Source organism: Atractosteus spatula, chromosome 7 (genome assembly GCF_055471065.1).
Source record: "Atractosteus spatula isolate fAtrSpa1 chromosome 7, fAtrSpa1.hap1, whole genome shotgun sequence".
NCBI classification, from domain to species: Eukaryota; Metazoa; Chordata; class Actinopteri; order Semionotiformes; family Lepisosteidae; genus Atractosteus; species Atractosteus spatula.
The window spans coordinates 10,673,484-10,688,671 of NC_142712.1; the positions used below are offsets into that span (position 1 = coordinate 10,673,484).

At 37.6% G+C, this 15,188-nt stretch overlaps 2 protein-coding genes across 3 annotated transcripts; one reads left to right on the top strand and one right to left on the bottom strand.

Annotated features, from left to right (window-relative positions):
- Window positions 1–573: 573 nt before the first annotated feature.
- LOC148830446 (ras-related protein Rab-39A-like) lies at window positions 574–4,749 on the bottom strand. The gene is made up of 2 exons (XM_088922123.1): window positions 3,961–4,749; window positions 574–3,383 (listed from the first exon to the last, which is right to left on the bottom strand). The coding sequence occupies exons 1-2, from the start codon at window positions 4,173–4,175 to the stop codon at window positions 2,957–2,959; spliced, it is 642 nt and encodes a 213-aa protein (XP_088778249.1). The 5' UTR covers window positions 4,176–4,749; the 3' UTR covers window positions 574–2,956.
- Window positions 4,750–5,344: 595 nt separating this feature from the next.
- Window positions 5,345–15,163, top strand: LOC148830447 (queuine/queuosine transporter SLC35F2-like). 2 transcript variants are annotated; one of them, XM_088922121.1, is made up of 9 exons: window positions 5,345–5,722; window positions 6,561–6,684; window positions 7,885–8,060; window positions 8,660–8,787; window positions 8,998–9,157; window positions 9,778–9,934; window positions 10,775–10,827; window positions 11,433–11,587; window positions 12,785–15,163. In XM_088922121.1, the coding sequence occupies exons 2-9, from the start codon at window positions 6,578–6,580 to the stop codon at window positions 13,013–13,015; spliced, it is 1,167 nt and encodes a 388-aa protein (XP_088778247.1). In that variant the 5' UTR covers window positions 5,345–5,722; window positions 6,561–6,577; the 3' UTR covers window positions 13,016–15,163. The 2 variants fall into 2 exon arrangements, with proteins under 2 accessions (XP_088778247.1, XP_088778248.1); XM_088922122.1 differs by having other exon boundaries at window positions 8,680–8,787; window positions 12,785–13,086.
- Window positions 15,164–15,188: the final 25 nt, after the last annotated feature.

Consider the following 15,188-nt stretch of genomic DNA (forward strand, 5'->3'; position numbering starts at 1 on the left):
CCTAATTAATATTTCAGTTATGCAGTAATAATTACTGGACTTTAAAATATAATGATTTATTAGCCTTTATTCTGTAGGTAAATGGTTTTGAAACATAGTTGTTAATCTTACTTTATAGAGACCTTCAATATCTATTTTCAAATTCATGTTTAAGACTCTCACGAGATTCTGTATCTCTGGTTAGCGCTGAATAATTTATATATCTATTCTACCTTGGTATTACATGGTACCCATACTAGGGGACACTATATGCTTTTTTAAAATAATATGTTGTAGGGCAAACAAATAAATATTGCAGAAACCTGTTTTACACAACCACATCAAATTGCAAGCATATTGCACCATGGTAAAGTATTATATTGTGTAAGCTATTGATCAGCATATCCCAAAAATAAATCTACTTTGAATGTTCATAGGAATTAATAATCCATTTTTAAACAAAACGTTAAGGTCAGATATTAATACCTAGAATTTGGAATGACATGTTACTTCATGTGTGGTGTGGATTCAGTCTTGGTCTCTCAGTGTCCTAAATTATAAAGAACTAAAAAATGCATCAAAACCAATAAAATGCTGGCAGTTAATTTTTAATGTACATGAGTATGCAAGCATTTTTTAAATCCATTTAGAAAACTCTAATCTCCAGGACATCCTTTACACATCACAAGCTGCATGATGCTATAGTGTTATCACTAAATATAGCTGTTTTTCTAGAAACTTGAACAGACAGAGGAATGTTACTTCAGCAGAAAGAAAAATAATGTGGACAACAATCATTGCAGTTCAAATAACTGAAAAAAACAAATAGATTACAAAGTAACTACAGTATAGCAGTTGAACTTTTTTAATTAACTTTCATTCAAAGCATCTTCCATCTAATAAGGAAAAGTTTTACATGAAAGAGAAAAAGTGCACATTTAACAGTGGTCTGTGAAATACAGAGCCAGTAGTATTTCCTCTAGACATTACTGTTGGTTTAGAGTTTTTAATGATATTAAAGTTGTGTGTAATCTATTAAATACAGTCACATGATGATCTCAATCTAAGCACATTTGTATAAGCAATAATGTAAAGTTGATCTAATCAGTGAACAACACACAATCATGCATATCTTCTTTATGCAAGTTTTCAAGCAAGTAGAAACACCATCTGCTTAAGGCAACGTTCTTGGCAAGCCTTGGAAGACACAAAAAGGCAACATTCACAGAGTGTAGTCCCTACAACACTGAGGGATCATTGCACTCTCATTAGCCATAAAAGTCCCTTAAATTACATTCTCATTTTCATTCTTACTGTCCCAGAATCTGAAACATTGTTCTTTGTAGGCGAACATCGCCCTAAAACACAAAATATGTTTAGGCCTGGTTTCACAGAGCCTCATTAGTTCTAGTCTCTGGCTACCTAAAGTTAAGTTAGTCTAGGACTAGGGCTTCTGGAGTCTGTGAAACCATACCTCAGAGCCAAAAATGCACTGCTTTAAATCTCGCACTTACAAGGGATAGAGACATTCTGAACACAATACCCTTTTTCCCACCTATTTGAATATAACATTGGTGCAACAATACATTTCCCTTTAAAATAACATATCCTCAGGTGTGGGATAGATACACTCTATAGCCTGTTTGTCGAAGGCTGCATTTAGGTGCCTTGAGTGTACAAATAATAGAGCAGGAGATGCACAACCTGGAGTCTTGGAGAACAAGAGGCTTTATGGTTTTCTTCCCACCTGTGCTCTTAAATTCAAACAATTGGACTCCTTGTTTTCCTTAAGTGGAAAAGTTGAAGCCTCTCCTTGTTCTTTAGAGTTTGTTTTTTTTTAAGGAGAGTTTCTAAAACCTGCTGGACAGCAACTCCTGGGGATTGGAGTTGGGCTCCAATCTGGCTGGTTTGAACCTGGCGATACTGTCAGCCATCTTGGATTAGGAATCCCCGAGGGGCAGTGTGTAATCCACACTGGCTGGGAGGTTTCCTCATTGTGTAGTGCAGCAACCACCCAAGTGGTGCTGTGAGCTGCAGGCAGTAAGGAAAAAGTGCTCTTGACAAGTAGTGCCACATCTGAAAGAGGCTCAACCGCTGAGATGGGGTTCTTATTTCTTTTTCAGCATGGAATTAACCTTTACTTGTTCCTAATGTTTTTCTCACAAACCAAAACGTATAGCTCTATCCTCTTAAAGTTCTGCACATTAAACTGACAATTCCTATATAAAAATTGTTTTCACAAGGATCAATGTTTTTACACACGAATTTATCCGAGATTGCAGATTTTTTCACACATTTAATTTTCTACCTTTTTTTCGTGGTTTTAAAATGACTTCCTAATGGCTTTGAATTAAGGGGGAAGGGGGGGAGGGGGAACACTTACACAAATTGTTTAAATATTCTCTTGATAATAGACAAGCGACTTTGTTCAAATACATTCTTAGCCCTTTAATTGACATCACAACAGATGCTTCTTGCTTTCAAAGACCTATTGCTGAAGGGAGGCACATTACTATAGACAGTCATTCACAGAAAGGCATTGTTAAATGTACATAAAAAACAACCGTGGAGTTACAAATCAAAAATGCTCCGTTTTTGCTATATTGGTCTTTCAGGCAGCTTCTTTCCCAAAACCTCAGGTTTATTTACAAAATATGCAAGCACATACATGGGAAAAACAAAACTGGCTAGCCTAAAAGAAGTGAGTTTGTTCTGGAATTATAGTCAATAGATTCAGAACGTTTGGGAACCACAACGGCGAGCATTTCTTTACACTGTTTATGAAATGTCTTACAACCCAAGTCAAGTGATTAAATACAGGAACAGCAACTTGGGTCAGATCAAGAGGACTGCATCGGGATGGCATAATCTAAAAGCTTGTTGACAGGACATCACACAGTCTTCTCTGTGCGCACTAGGCTACACCACGCTGTCGCATTCGCGGTCTTTGGCTGAAGAACAGTTCACGTCTGACTTGCTAGCATGGGCACCTCCTTCCAGGTTTTACAGCTTCCTCAGAGGAGTGGACTACGTTTGGAATGAAACCGCTTTTGACACCTTCCCAGTCCTCCTGAATGCTTATGTGCCCCTTCTTCACTCGCTCATAGATGTCTCGGGTGAGGATGGTGAAGGACTCCTCCACGTTCGTGGCGTCTTTCGCCGAGGTCTCTACGTATCTCATCCCCCAAGCCAGCGCAAATCTCTCGGCTTCCTCCCGGCTCACTTGCCGTTGGTGTCCGGCGTCACACTTGTGCCCCACCAGAAGAAACACGATCTCAAAGGGCTGCACGTACATCTTGGATTCATCTAACCAGTCCTTCAGGTGCTCAAAGGACCTCCGATTGGTCAAGTCAAAAACCAGGAGTCCTCCCACTGAGTTGCGATAGTAAGAACGCGTTATAGACCTACAATAATAAAAAAATAATAGTAACTTTAAACAATCGGAATCTGTTCCTGCTGTACATACAGACTACTACTCTAGATTGAAGGTGCATAACATTTTGTTTACCTTTAATTCCTAATTGTCCTTTTGAGGACTGTGCCAACTGTAATCTATTACTTGAGCTGTGGCAGATTATTTCTACATGATCATTATCGCGGCCTACATTAGATTTGGTTGTTTAGGAGTGCACGTTTTATAACATACGTTGGCCCTGAAGTGCAAACACAAATTATTTGTCAAGTCATTACAAGCGGTTTTAACTAACAGATCATCATAATCCGCATTCCCCCCCCCCAAAAAATGTAGGTGAATCAAAAGTTTCTAGGATCCATGCAGTAAGACTTTTTAAATGTTTCATACACAATAAATAGAGGAACCTGAATTGCATCGTACAAATAAATGGTCGAGAAAGAAAAGGACGTTTAATGCTGTGCACAAGGTATAAATGATTAAACTGTTTTAAAAATCATTTCACCTCATGCACAACAAAAACTTCCCTTGCTTTACATCGAGGCGACACAACACGGTTGATCTCCTACCTGAATCTTTCCTGACCCGCCGTATCCCAGAGTTGTAGTTTGATTCGCTTCCCCGGTTCAATCTCAACTAGTCGGGCAAAAAAGTCGACTCCTACCGTAGGGTCAGAAACATCGGTAAACTTGCCCTCGGTAAAACGACGCAGCAAACAAGATTTCCCCACCGTCGAGTCACCTATTACGATCAATCTGAACTGGTAAATCCAAATCGCTTCCATTACAACATCCCTTTAAATCAGCGATTTCAAAACACCCATAAGATCCCGCATAATGACAAAGCAATAACCGAGCACCCCCAGTTTTCGTTCAGTATCCACGTGCGGTAAAATCTGATAACCGAATATAAACCGATAGATTTTTATTAAATGGTGAAATATCTGAAATTATGTGCGTCTATTGGGGCGAATCATGCCATCCGCCAGTTTTTTTGTGTGTGTGCAGTGACACTGCTTCCAGTATATTCGCTCAAATGTCTTTACTGCAGATATCACATCATCCTTCTTCTAAATCTAAGCACGGCTTCTTTAATTCAAGCATACTTCCGTGCACTTGCACACTATTAAACATGACGATTCAATTAAGAAACAAGTTCACCCAAGGAAAAAAACCAACAAAAATATACCAAGCGCAGTAAAGTTAAATCCTGTGCAACGGAGAGTACTTTAGGCTGTTTCCTTTCCGCCGGTCTGTATCCTTTTCTTTTTTTGATGATGACGTGTACAGTACACATACAAAAAAAAATCAACACTGAACTACAAAAGATACACTAACTAGTTATACTCGTGCACCCCTAGCACCAGAGAAAGGAGTTGTCACTTCAGCACCACGGTAGAGCTTGGTTGCAGCCGCAAACTCCCTGTACCACGCGGAACTGCGCCAAGCTCGAGTGACACGTAATTGAACCAATCAACGGAGGATAAAGGCCGCCGGCTTTTTCAGTTTCGCCTATCAGAGCAGAGGAAGGAGGGACCTACGAGTCACACGGTAGATTATCCCGTAGACCTGGCACAATTACCTGCGGCGATGTGTATATTGTTCTAGTCTCAAAATTAAGAAGGAGTAAATAAACTATAAATGGAAGACAAGCGAGGAATAAAATATTCAGGTAGAATACAATATTTCATCATAGGCAATCACGTAAATAGCTACTTCATAATACAGCGCAGTAGATCTTATTTAGAATTTTATTTAGAAAGTGGACGATCTGCATTCTTACACTGAATACGATTGAAAAAAAATTGAATAATTTTATTATACGGCGAGATCGTTTTATATTTAACTCATTTCATTATGATTTCTTCACTAATACGTGGTTTATTGGACTGTGTACAGATAAAACCACACGTGTGCGCTGTAACCACGTGTGATATTAAATCATCCAGTCGGTGCTCTTGGAGGATTTCCTGTTTTACTGCAAGCATGTGTTTAATGTGCATTACCTTTGAATACATATGTAGTTGCAGTATATCACGTTGTATACTAACGACACTGTTTTCTGTAGTTAAATTTTAACAACTTGGTAGTTTTAATTATCTGTTATTACCGGTTACCTGTACTATTATCACATCACGTATTGTTTCGATAAAAACGTAGCATTTATGTTGTATGGAGTATTAACTAATAAAGCTCACGACCTGTACCTTTTGCAAAATGTAAATAACCTTTTTTGTCTATTTGAAAACAGCGGTCCCGGTTTCATTCGACGTTGACAAATCAAATGGACTTCCGAAGACGAGTGAAAATTCCGGATGCATTCACGAATCGAGTAAGAATCCTTCACATGTATTTCCTCTTCGGGTCATACATAATGTATAAATAGCAACCTGAAAAAATGCGGGTCTGTATTTCGCGACGAAGAATCAAAAATCACTCGGAAACGAGTCATAAACATTGAGATACGTTTTTTTTTCCAAGTTATGGTTTTGTGTCGAACAAATAAACGACTTTTTTGTATATTAGTGTACTTGTTCTTAAATATAGCTACAACAAATTCCAGAAAACAGAGGAAGACATCCGTTTTATTTCAATTCTTAAGTTCAGAAGTAGTTCAGACTACCTACTGCTGTGCTTTCACTTCCTAAACCTGTCTTTGATCTGGAAGATGATAGCATGCAACAGCCGCGGGCTTCCAACTTTACTGGTTTCATTGTCACGTTGCTACTGCTCTGCGGGCATTGCTGTGTTGCCATAGTCTGCTATCTTACAGTAAAACATTAGACAGTTGTTGATGTATACAGAAATAGTAAGTACTGATGTTAAAATTCAGGTGCATCTAAAAACACCACATTAGGCAATTATTTAGTGAATGAGTTTAAAAGACCTGAGTTGTTGGAACTGTGCTACAAGACAGGTTTTTAAGTGTGTATGATAACGTAGAGGTATATTTATGTGGATTAAAGACACCAGAGACATCATAAAAATTGACAGGTACACTGGTACTTTGCAATGCATCTATTTATGTCTTAGTTGTCTGATTGGGGGACACTCAAAGAAAGATAAGCATTTTCTTCTGCACTTTGAGTCTGGGAGTTAATGATTTAGAGGAGTGCTGTAAAGTTTACAGTCCAGAGTTCCAGCAAGTAACATTTATTGATCATTTTTAGGTCTGCTTCAAAAAAGAATGGAAGTCCAGGAGCAAACTTCATCACCTTCTGCTCAAAGGACAAGCAGGGAAAGCAGCTTTCTCAGTATGTTCCGGAAATATAAACTGAAAGAAGTTTTTACGTGGTGAGTTGAATAAGCTTTGAAAGAACTTATTTAAACATTGTTGTGGCAGGTACTGTTTGTACACTGTACTAAGAGGCAGCTAGAACATCTCATTAGTTTCTTAGTTGTTCAGTTATTTCTAATTAAATGGAGTGTTTTGTTGCAGGTGTTTGTTAACAACTTATTGTCTTATCAGACTGACCATTTTGTAAAAATGAAAAAAAAAATAGAAAAAAGGAGGCCCTGTGGTTGGAGTGCACGTTTTGCCACTCAGCTTAAACCGTAGTTGTTAAAATAAAGAGTTGAGACATGTAGCCTATTTCAGGGTTAGCCTAAACCTATTGATAGGCTATTAAAACCAAACTCTTAATTATCAGACACATTATCTCCCATATTATTTAAACTCCATGATTTGCCAGTTTTAGGAAAAAAAAAGTGTTTTGAAGGTAGTTTTCAAGAACTAACACACTTCATGTGTAAGCACAAACCTGACATTCTTGCTTTGTCTGGAAGGACCAAATGTGTTATAGGGAAAGACCTCTTGCACAGACACACACTAATTGTACAGATGTTTAAAAGTATACATGCCCAGGTAATGTAAAACAACAGCTGCAGACCACCAATGGGTACACCTAACTGGATGAACTGGGAGAAACAATATTTTGGCTTTCTTTCTCTGCCGTTTGCTCGATTGCCAATTGGAAAGTCATGTCAAGGTCACTTCTCATAGTATCATTAAGCCGACCCTTTTCTTGGCTGAGTTAATGAGGAGGCCCAGGATAGAGGTGAAAGTTTCTCTTTTCATGGCCCGCAACAAACTAAGCCAGAAGCTTTAGAACTACAGTACCAAGCTTCACGCACATACTGGACACGTACACGTGGGCATACACGCACATACAAACCAAATGTAACAAAACAAGTTTTTGCTGCAGGGTCTCTACAGTATATTTGGTCCTTTCATGAGGATCAAGTATGCTTTACTTCTAAAATAACAGACAGCTATTCTCCCAGAATACCATGTTTAAAAGATGATGGAACTGGATAAAATCATTTGGGAATTCTGACACCTAACTAAAGGTATTCATATTATCATGATTGCCTTTTAAAACAGGATTTTGTGTCTTTGTGAAACTAGTGATTTTAAGTGACAGGCAGGGAATTTACTTGTCTTCTCTCAATGTATTTACACTGTTGATTTTTTTTAAATTTACTGTATTTCAGGAATCTGCTCCAAACTGTAGTCTTGGGTCAGTGGTTATCTGTCCTTATATGTGGGACTGCGGTCACCAGCCAATACTTGGCACAAAGTTTTTCTGTGAACACTCCAATGCTACAGAGCTTTATTAATTATGTTTTACTGTTTCTGACATACACTTTTGCGCTGGCTTTGAGAAAAGGTGGGTAAACCTTTTGGACAGTATACACATCGTATCTCTTACCATGTCATTCTCACTTTTCACTTAGAAGCCACAGCTGTCTCTTTCTTCCGTGCTTTATCATCAGCTTGACCTAGTTGTTGAAATGTGGCCTGTGTCTCTCTAATTGTGACCTTCTCCATTTGGAATTCAAATGTATTCTGTCTGCCAGTTTTTCTGTCAGTTGTTTTTCTGGATGGCTTCCTTAACAACAGCAAAATATACGATACAGTGTATCCCTGTCTCCTTAATTTATTTGTTTTCACACAGTCTCTTCATTTACAGATATCTCTTGCTGTATATAAAACAAACTGAAAAACAGTTGTTGGATTGTGTGCTAATCGTCATTGCTTGTTAAAATTGCCTTAGTAATATTTATTTAAGATGTTGTTGAAATAATACTGTACATGTACTAATTGTCGAAGTCAATACTGCGACTTCTTTCACGAAATGACTGAATCTAAGTGCCTAATGGACTGAATGTATTCTTAAGATAATACCCACTTTTATATTCTTGGGTTGTATAAAAATCACATATATTTACAGGAATAACACATTGGTTACTTTTCTTTTAATCATAGGGAATGAAAATATTTTGCAGATTCTAAAGGCAAAATGGTGGAAGTACTTATTGTTGGGAATTACTGATGTGGAAGCCAATTATATGGTAGTGAAGGCATATCAGTTCACAACGCTCACAAGCATACAGGTAACACCTTTCCTTAATCTTTATAGGTTTGTTATATAATTATCATTGCTAGCATTTGCTTTTTAAGTGATTAGAGTGTAATGGAACTAATCTGCTCTTATATCTAAAACTTAATGTGTAAGATACATAATCTTCATGAAGAGTGTTTAAACAAAGAAGACTTTAGAGTTGTTCTGCTGGTGTGAAACTTGCCTTGTGTTTGTCTTCCAGCTCTTGGACTGCTTTGTGATTCCCGTGTTGATGGGATTGTCCTGGTATTTCCTGAAGACAAGATACAGGATAGTCCACTATGTGGGGGTGGGGGTGTGCTTGCTGGGAGTTGGTGCCATGGTTGGGGCTGATGTTTTGTCAGGAAGAGACCAGGGCTCCTGTAAGCAAAAAATGTTTTTTTTTTCAAAGCCTTTAGTGAGCAAATGTTTCCATGTGTTGTTTTTAAGCGAACATCCTGTTAATAACGTTTCACAAAAAGATCGAGAAAAATAAACTGTAGGTTGCGCAACAGCACAAGTCATTCCAGATTTTACTGCTTGAGTTTAACTCCACCAGCTTTCAGCTGTCTAAGTTAATGTGCAAAAGCTTTGTTTATTATTAAACTTTAAATAACTTGACCTGCTATGTGTTTGGAATGTGTTCCTTTCTGGAAAAGGGCGATGGTGACAGGTGCAGCATTTATGGAGTCATTTGCTACTGTGCATAAATCCATTTATATTAAAGATTTACTTCTTATTCAGACTAATTGTGGTTCGAAAATGTGGATAAATTCAGAAATTACTGAATCCGTACATGGGGCTTCAAATAGATGCATTACAAAATTTGAACCTAACATTTTTAAGATAACTTTGTAGTGCTTTTAACTTGCATTAAGTTTTGAGTAGCTATTCAACCTCGACTGATAAATTCCGGATATGCTGTGTGTGTTCTGGAAGTCTGAGTGACTTACGAAGGTGAGGCTTGTTCGTCTTCAAGCTGATTTTGTGTTTTTCCCCACAGCAAGTGACGTTCTGTTAGGAGATTGTCTGGTTCTCATTGGTGCTGCCCTGTATGGTGTTTCCAATGTGTGCCAGGAGTACACCGTGAAAAACCTGAGCCGAGTGGAATTCCTAGGCATGGTGGGAATGTTCGGGACCTTGCTCAGTGGAATACAGCTGTAAGACACAGTTTCTCTCTATCCATGTGTGGGGTCCAGGGTCAAGGATGCCACAAGTGCCTCTGCATCATGTATTTTGCACTTGTGGTCACCTGTGCTATCTGTATGCTATGTAACTTTAATTGGACATATGAATGATTGAGTTGATACAAGTCACCAGGTCAGTTCTAAAAAATTATAAACGCTAAATTTCTAGTTTTGTTTTTCAACGTAAAAAAGGGAAATGAGAGAAATATTAAGTTCCCTTTGAAAATTTAATATTTGGGATTTTATGTGTAATTTTCAATAGTGATACTATAAATACTGTCTTTCTTTCTGAACATCTTTGTTTTTCAAAGAGAAACATAGCAGTCCTACACCCCTAACCCCCTCAGATTTTTTCTTAAAGACCCCTAAAATATGGTCAAAGGTTAGCCCTTGTGCAGTGGGCTTTGACTGCATCACCAGCAACATTCCAGGGCTCCGCTGTCCTCCCACTGGCCTTGGGGACTGCAGTAAATAAGACCTCTATATAAATAACATCATCGCAGGCCGGGATCCAGGAAAACCCTGGCGAGGGAATATGGAGGCTCCCGATACAGTGCCAGCATCTTCTTATTAGACCAGCCAGCCAGATCTATTTCAGCCACTGCCCAGGTCAGAGTCATCATCTAACAACAGTACCACACAAGAAGAATCCTTGTTGCAGAAAGTAATCACCTCTGGGCGCTCCCAAAACAAACGTGTGCCACTTTTAAACAAGGTTTACAAAGGGAAATAAAAACAAGCTGTTTTGTACATTTATTAGGTGGGTTACCTTAAACGATCTAGGAAAATAATAGTTTTTGTTTTTCTATGCAGAGCCATATTGGAACACAGAGAGGTTGCAAAAATCAATTGGAACTGGCAAGTTGGTATGTTTTGCCTTTGAAAACCTGTATGTGCTTATCCTTTTCAATGAAATACTGTTTAAAAGCATCTGCTGGTGTAAATGTCACCTTCTGAACGCCATCTGTGGATGTGAAAATCTTCAAACGTTGGAGTGAAGCACGGTTGCCTTCACTTTAGTGTTTCACTTTTCTCAGTGTTAATTCAGCTAAGCCAAGTTTGAATTTTTGGGAATATGTTATTTTTGTGAACATTCATTTCATGTATTTTGCTGTTTGACCATTATGTTTGTTACTTTCTAGGTTCAGATAGTTTTATAATATATACCAGGAACTTATTATCAGTACTAATGCCATCAGGTAGGTTTAAGAATAGAAACAACAGCTGCAGAGGTTAACTAACAGCTTCTAAATGTTGTTAGATTTTCAGAATATTCACTAACCAGTGGAGTAGTGGTTAGAGCTCTGGAGTGGTAATTGGAAAGTAATGGATTCAAATCTCAAGTGGGATATAGTTGTTGTAAATGGGTAAACATGTGAGTTACTTTGGATCAGGAAAATTAATTAGTAAACGGGTGATGATTGATGTTTTTGTCCGATGAATTGATTTCAAGTTGTTTGTGTCTTTGCAGGCCTGCTGTTTGCCGTCTATGCTCTCTGTATGTTTGGGCTGTACAGCTTCATGTCCATTATTATTAAAATGACCAGTGCCACTGCAGTGAACCTTTCCTTGCTGACCGCTGACCTGTTCAGTCTTTTCTTGGGCATCTTCCTTTTCCATTGCCAGGTAAGGTAAACACAGGAATGTAAAATTTGCATGCATGTGTTTTTTAAAGTCACAAAATCAGTGGATTGAATTGTAATTCTGTGTGGCTCGCCATCTGCTTTAGCACAGAACTGTGTAAAGAATAAGTGCCGTAAGGGTTGTTATTGTCTATAGCTAGTAGCTAGGACACTCTCATGTTTGCGGTGGAAGTAAATCAAAGTCATGACTTGGTGAGATGTGGCATCAGGAGTCAGCCAACTGTCGAGAATGGTCTGATATCCGTTTTATAGCAGGGATAACTGTGAACAAGAGCAGAGTGAAATGTCTTTAATAATTTTGAGAAAAGACATGCTGTCTTCAAAAGCCTACAGTGTAAAAATAGAAAAGTTTAGATTTTCTAACGAAGAGTGTCTCCTCGTGGTCTTCACAGGATGATGAAGTGCTCTAATTGAGAAAGAGTATGTGCTTAATCATTCACCTCTATCATCTATTTCGTATTCATTCGCTATATCAATGTTAAGAAAGGTTGCTTCATGCTAATTTTGTTCTCTCGGCTGCACTGATAATATGTAAACAGAACAGTATTGCACATTTTTTTAAAGTGCAATGTTCGTACCAGTCGCACAGTGCTAATCATGTCCATTATGCGCTGTAGAGCAAATGTTCATACCAGTATATCATCTTTTAAGTGGCTAAATTTTCTTAAACTTGCAATAATAAACAATGCTGTGTTTCTGTTCTTTTTTTTCCTGTTTATTGTGTTGCCAATACAGAATTAACATTAAAATGATATGAATTTAGAACTAAGAATATAAGCAACATGTATAAACTAGCATGCTGGATGCTTTTTTAGGACTTCATCATGTATGCAGGTGTAGGATGGATGTGTAAAGAATTCAGTTTTCACAACTAGCCAATTCATAGACTTAAGAGTATACAGTGAAACTGTTTTTTAGTATTTCTTTCATTTACACCATAACATTATTAGCATGTAACTCATTAAATTAGAATATTATCTATAATATCTAAATATCCTTGCATTGGTTTCCAAGATTTGATGCTGGTTTGTGAACATTTAACTGCTGAACTACATCTGATCAGTGAACAGATATGCAGGCCTGTCCTTATTTATAATATTTTGCATAACTTTTTGGGGGATCCGGGATAGTTTCTTAGTCAAGGTCCTTGTTTAATAATTTCCTCTCTCTTTCCCTGCAGTTCTCGGTTCTGTACGTCGTCGCCTTGGTGGTGATCATGGTTGGGTTTGTTATGTATAACTCGGTGCCAACATACACTCTGGCTGCTGCACCTGAACCGGCCGGGCAAGGCATTGATAATCCTGCCTCGGAGACGGAGGAGGATAACAGACAGGAAGCGGCCATAGAGATTCCACCGGCACTAATGGACACAGCAGCTGCACAAGTAACGACTGATGGCCCAGGCACGTGAAATCTAAAATGGACTGGAGTACACCTTGCTTTTTATATAGAAAAATAAGTCTGAAAGAGTTTTTTGTTTGCTTTTTATAGATAATTTAAAGAATAGGCAATGATTTAATTGCTGCCATTCACAGGGTGAGACACAAAAGCCATTATGCGTCTGTCTCCATTTTTCCCCAGTATGGTATTATTTATTTGTTTTTTGTTTGTGAGAGGATATGATAGAAATCAGTCGAGTAAGAGTGAATCATTATTTTGCACATTCCGTAAAAACATATGACTTCGGTTGTTGAAGCTGGGAGTGTAAAATCTATTGCAAAAAAGACCTGCATTGTCTTTCCTGGGTTTCAGAAGCAATGCTTTTACAAGTTTGATTTTGGCTTGTCTTCAACTACCTATTTGACTTCTGACAAACGATTGAAACATTAAAATGTTGCGTATTAGAGATGTGAAGTGTTTTCTTTATGAAAATGATGGATTTGTATGTTTTTAAAATGGAGACGTATCTCAAAATTTTGGAAGAATAATGACATTCAAATTACTTGTCTGTCAAGCACTGAGAAGATATTGTTCAGCTGTCTTCCATCTTAGAAATGAATGCCAGTACTGTTTCAGGAGAAGCCTTATCTTCATTGTTAAAACTGGAATCTTCTGTAACTCATTCAGAGGTTGCCACTGCCTAAATGCTGCTACCTTGTTGAGATAACACCTCGCATGTTTTATATGTGAGGGTTTGCTTCTTAATTAATGAGCAAGCTGAATCTTAAAACATTGTTGTTTCTTTAAAAATGTGCATTTGATAGAATAAATCAGAGGTGTGAAACTAGTCCTTAAGGATAATAATGCAGTAGGCTTTAAAGATGACTTTAATTCATCAGCTAACTATTGGCTGGTTTCAGACAAGATATGCTGCTGAACAATGAAAATGCAACCATCTTAGTGTCGCAGTAGTCACTAGTTCTGTGGACATTGGTTGTTATTTTTATTTTAAATAGTGATAGGGTTTGTTGAGGATTTGAGTAGTACTGTTATTTGGTAAAACAAAATACCGAACTTTCATAAAATCACATGAGTTTAGTATTTGAATTCAGTAAATTGCACCAATGAGTTGATTATAAATCTTTAAACAGACATGCAGAAAAAGCGTGATTTTAATAAAAACAATATCGGTGAAAGATATGGTCATGTCCTACTTAAGTTGTAAAGATCCTTTGATCACTACTGACATGATTTAAAATGGCTTGTCTGTGAGGGAATTTGCCTGTAGAATGGATATTCTGTTTCAGTAATAATTTCACTAATCCAGAAAAACTCTTGAGAGTTAGGTGACATCCTGTAAGACAGGGGATCTTTCAAACTGGCTGTGGGACATTACATCCGTCTTATTTATGGAATTATTTTCAGACTGTATGTGTGCATAAAATGAAACATTCCTGGGTGAATTAATGCAAATTTGCAGAGTGGTTGTAGCTCACCATCTGCAATAAAATTACTTGAATGCTCACAGGCCATACAGGAGTAACACTGAAAGCTGAGAAATACAATTACTGTCTTGTGGGCCAGATAACGTATCATGTTGGAATGTCTTATATTGCAATAAATTGACAGACCTCCATGTACAGTAATATCTTCACAGCATGTGAGGATATCATTGTATGTGTTACGTTGACTGTTGCATTGTTCAAGCTAGCAGTGTCTGGCCAGTCTGGCCCCAGCTGTGTTCAACTTTGCAATAAGCAGGATATCCCACAGCAGTCTGTTCAGAGGCTGATCAGGTCCGGGCATCAAACACTACCGGGGTTGTGTTATAGTTCAGTGAATTCAGCAATAAGTGATACTGAATTTGTAATGTTTTCATTTTTGACAGGGTGTCAAATTTATGATTCTTTGATCTGTACTTTTGTTAAACGTGTTCTGATTGTTTCATATAGATTTGAAGTTTTTTAATTAAATCTGTTAGACCTGAGTGCTACATTTCTTACGTGCGTCAATGTATTTCTAAGTTCCATTAAGTATTAAGATTAACAACAGATATCTAAGATGATTTCAAGGATTTTATTTGGGCACTTTAAACAAATGTTGTGTACTTCTGGCAAAAAAAATACCAAGGTTTTATAGCACTTTTATATGCATAATAAAACTCCATTAAAATACAAAATCTGCTTTTCTTGATTTTCATCCTT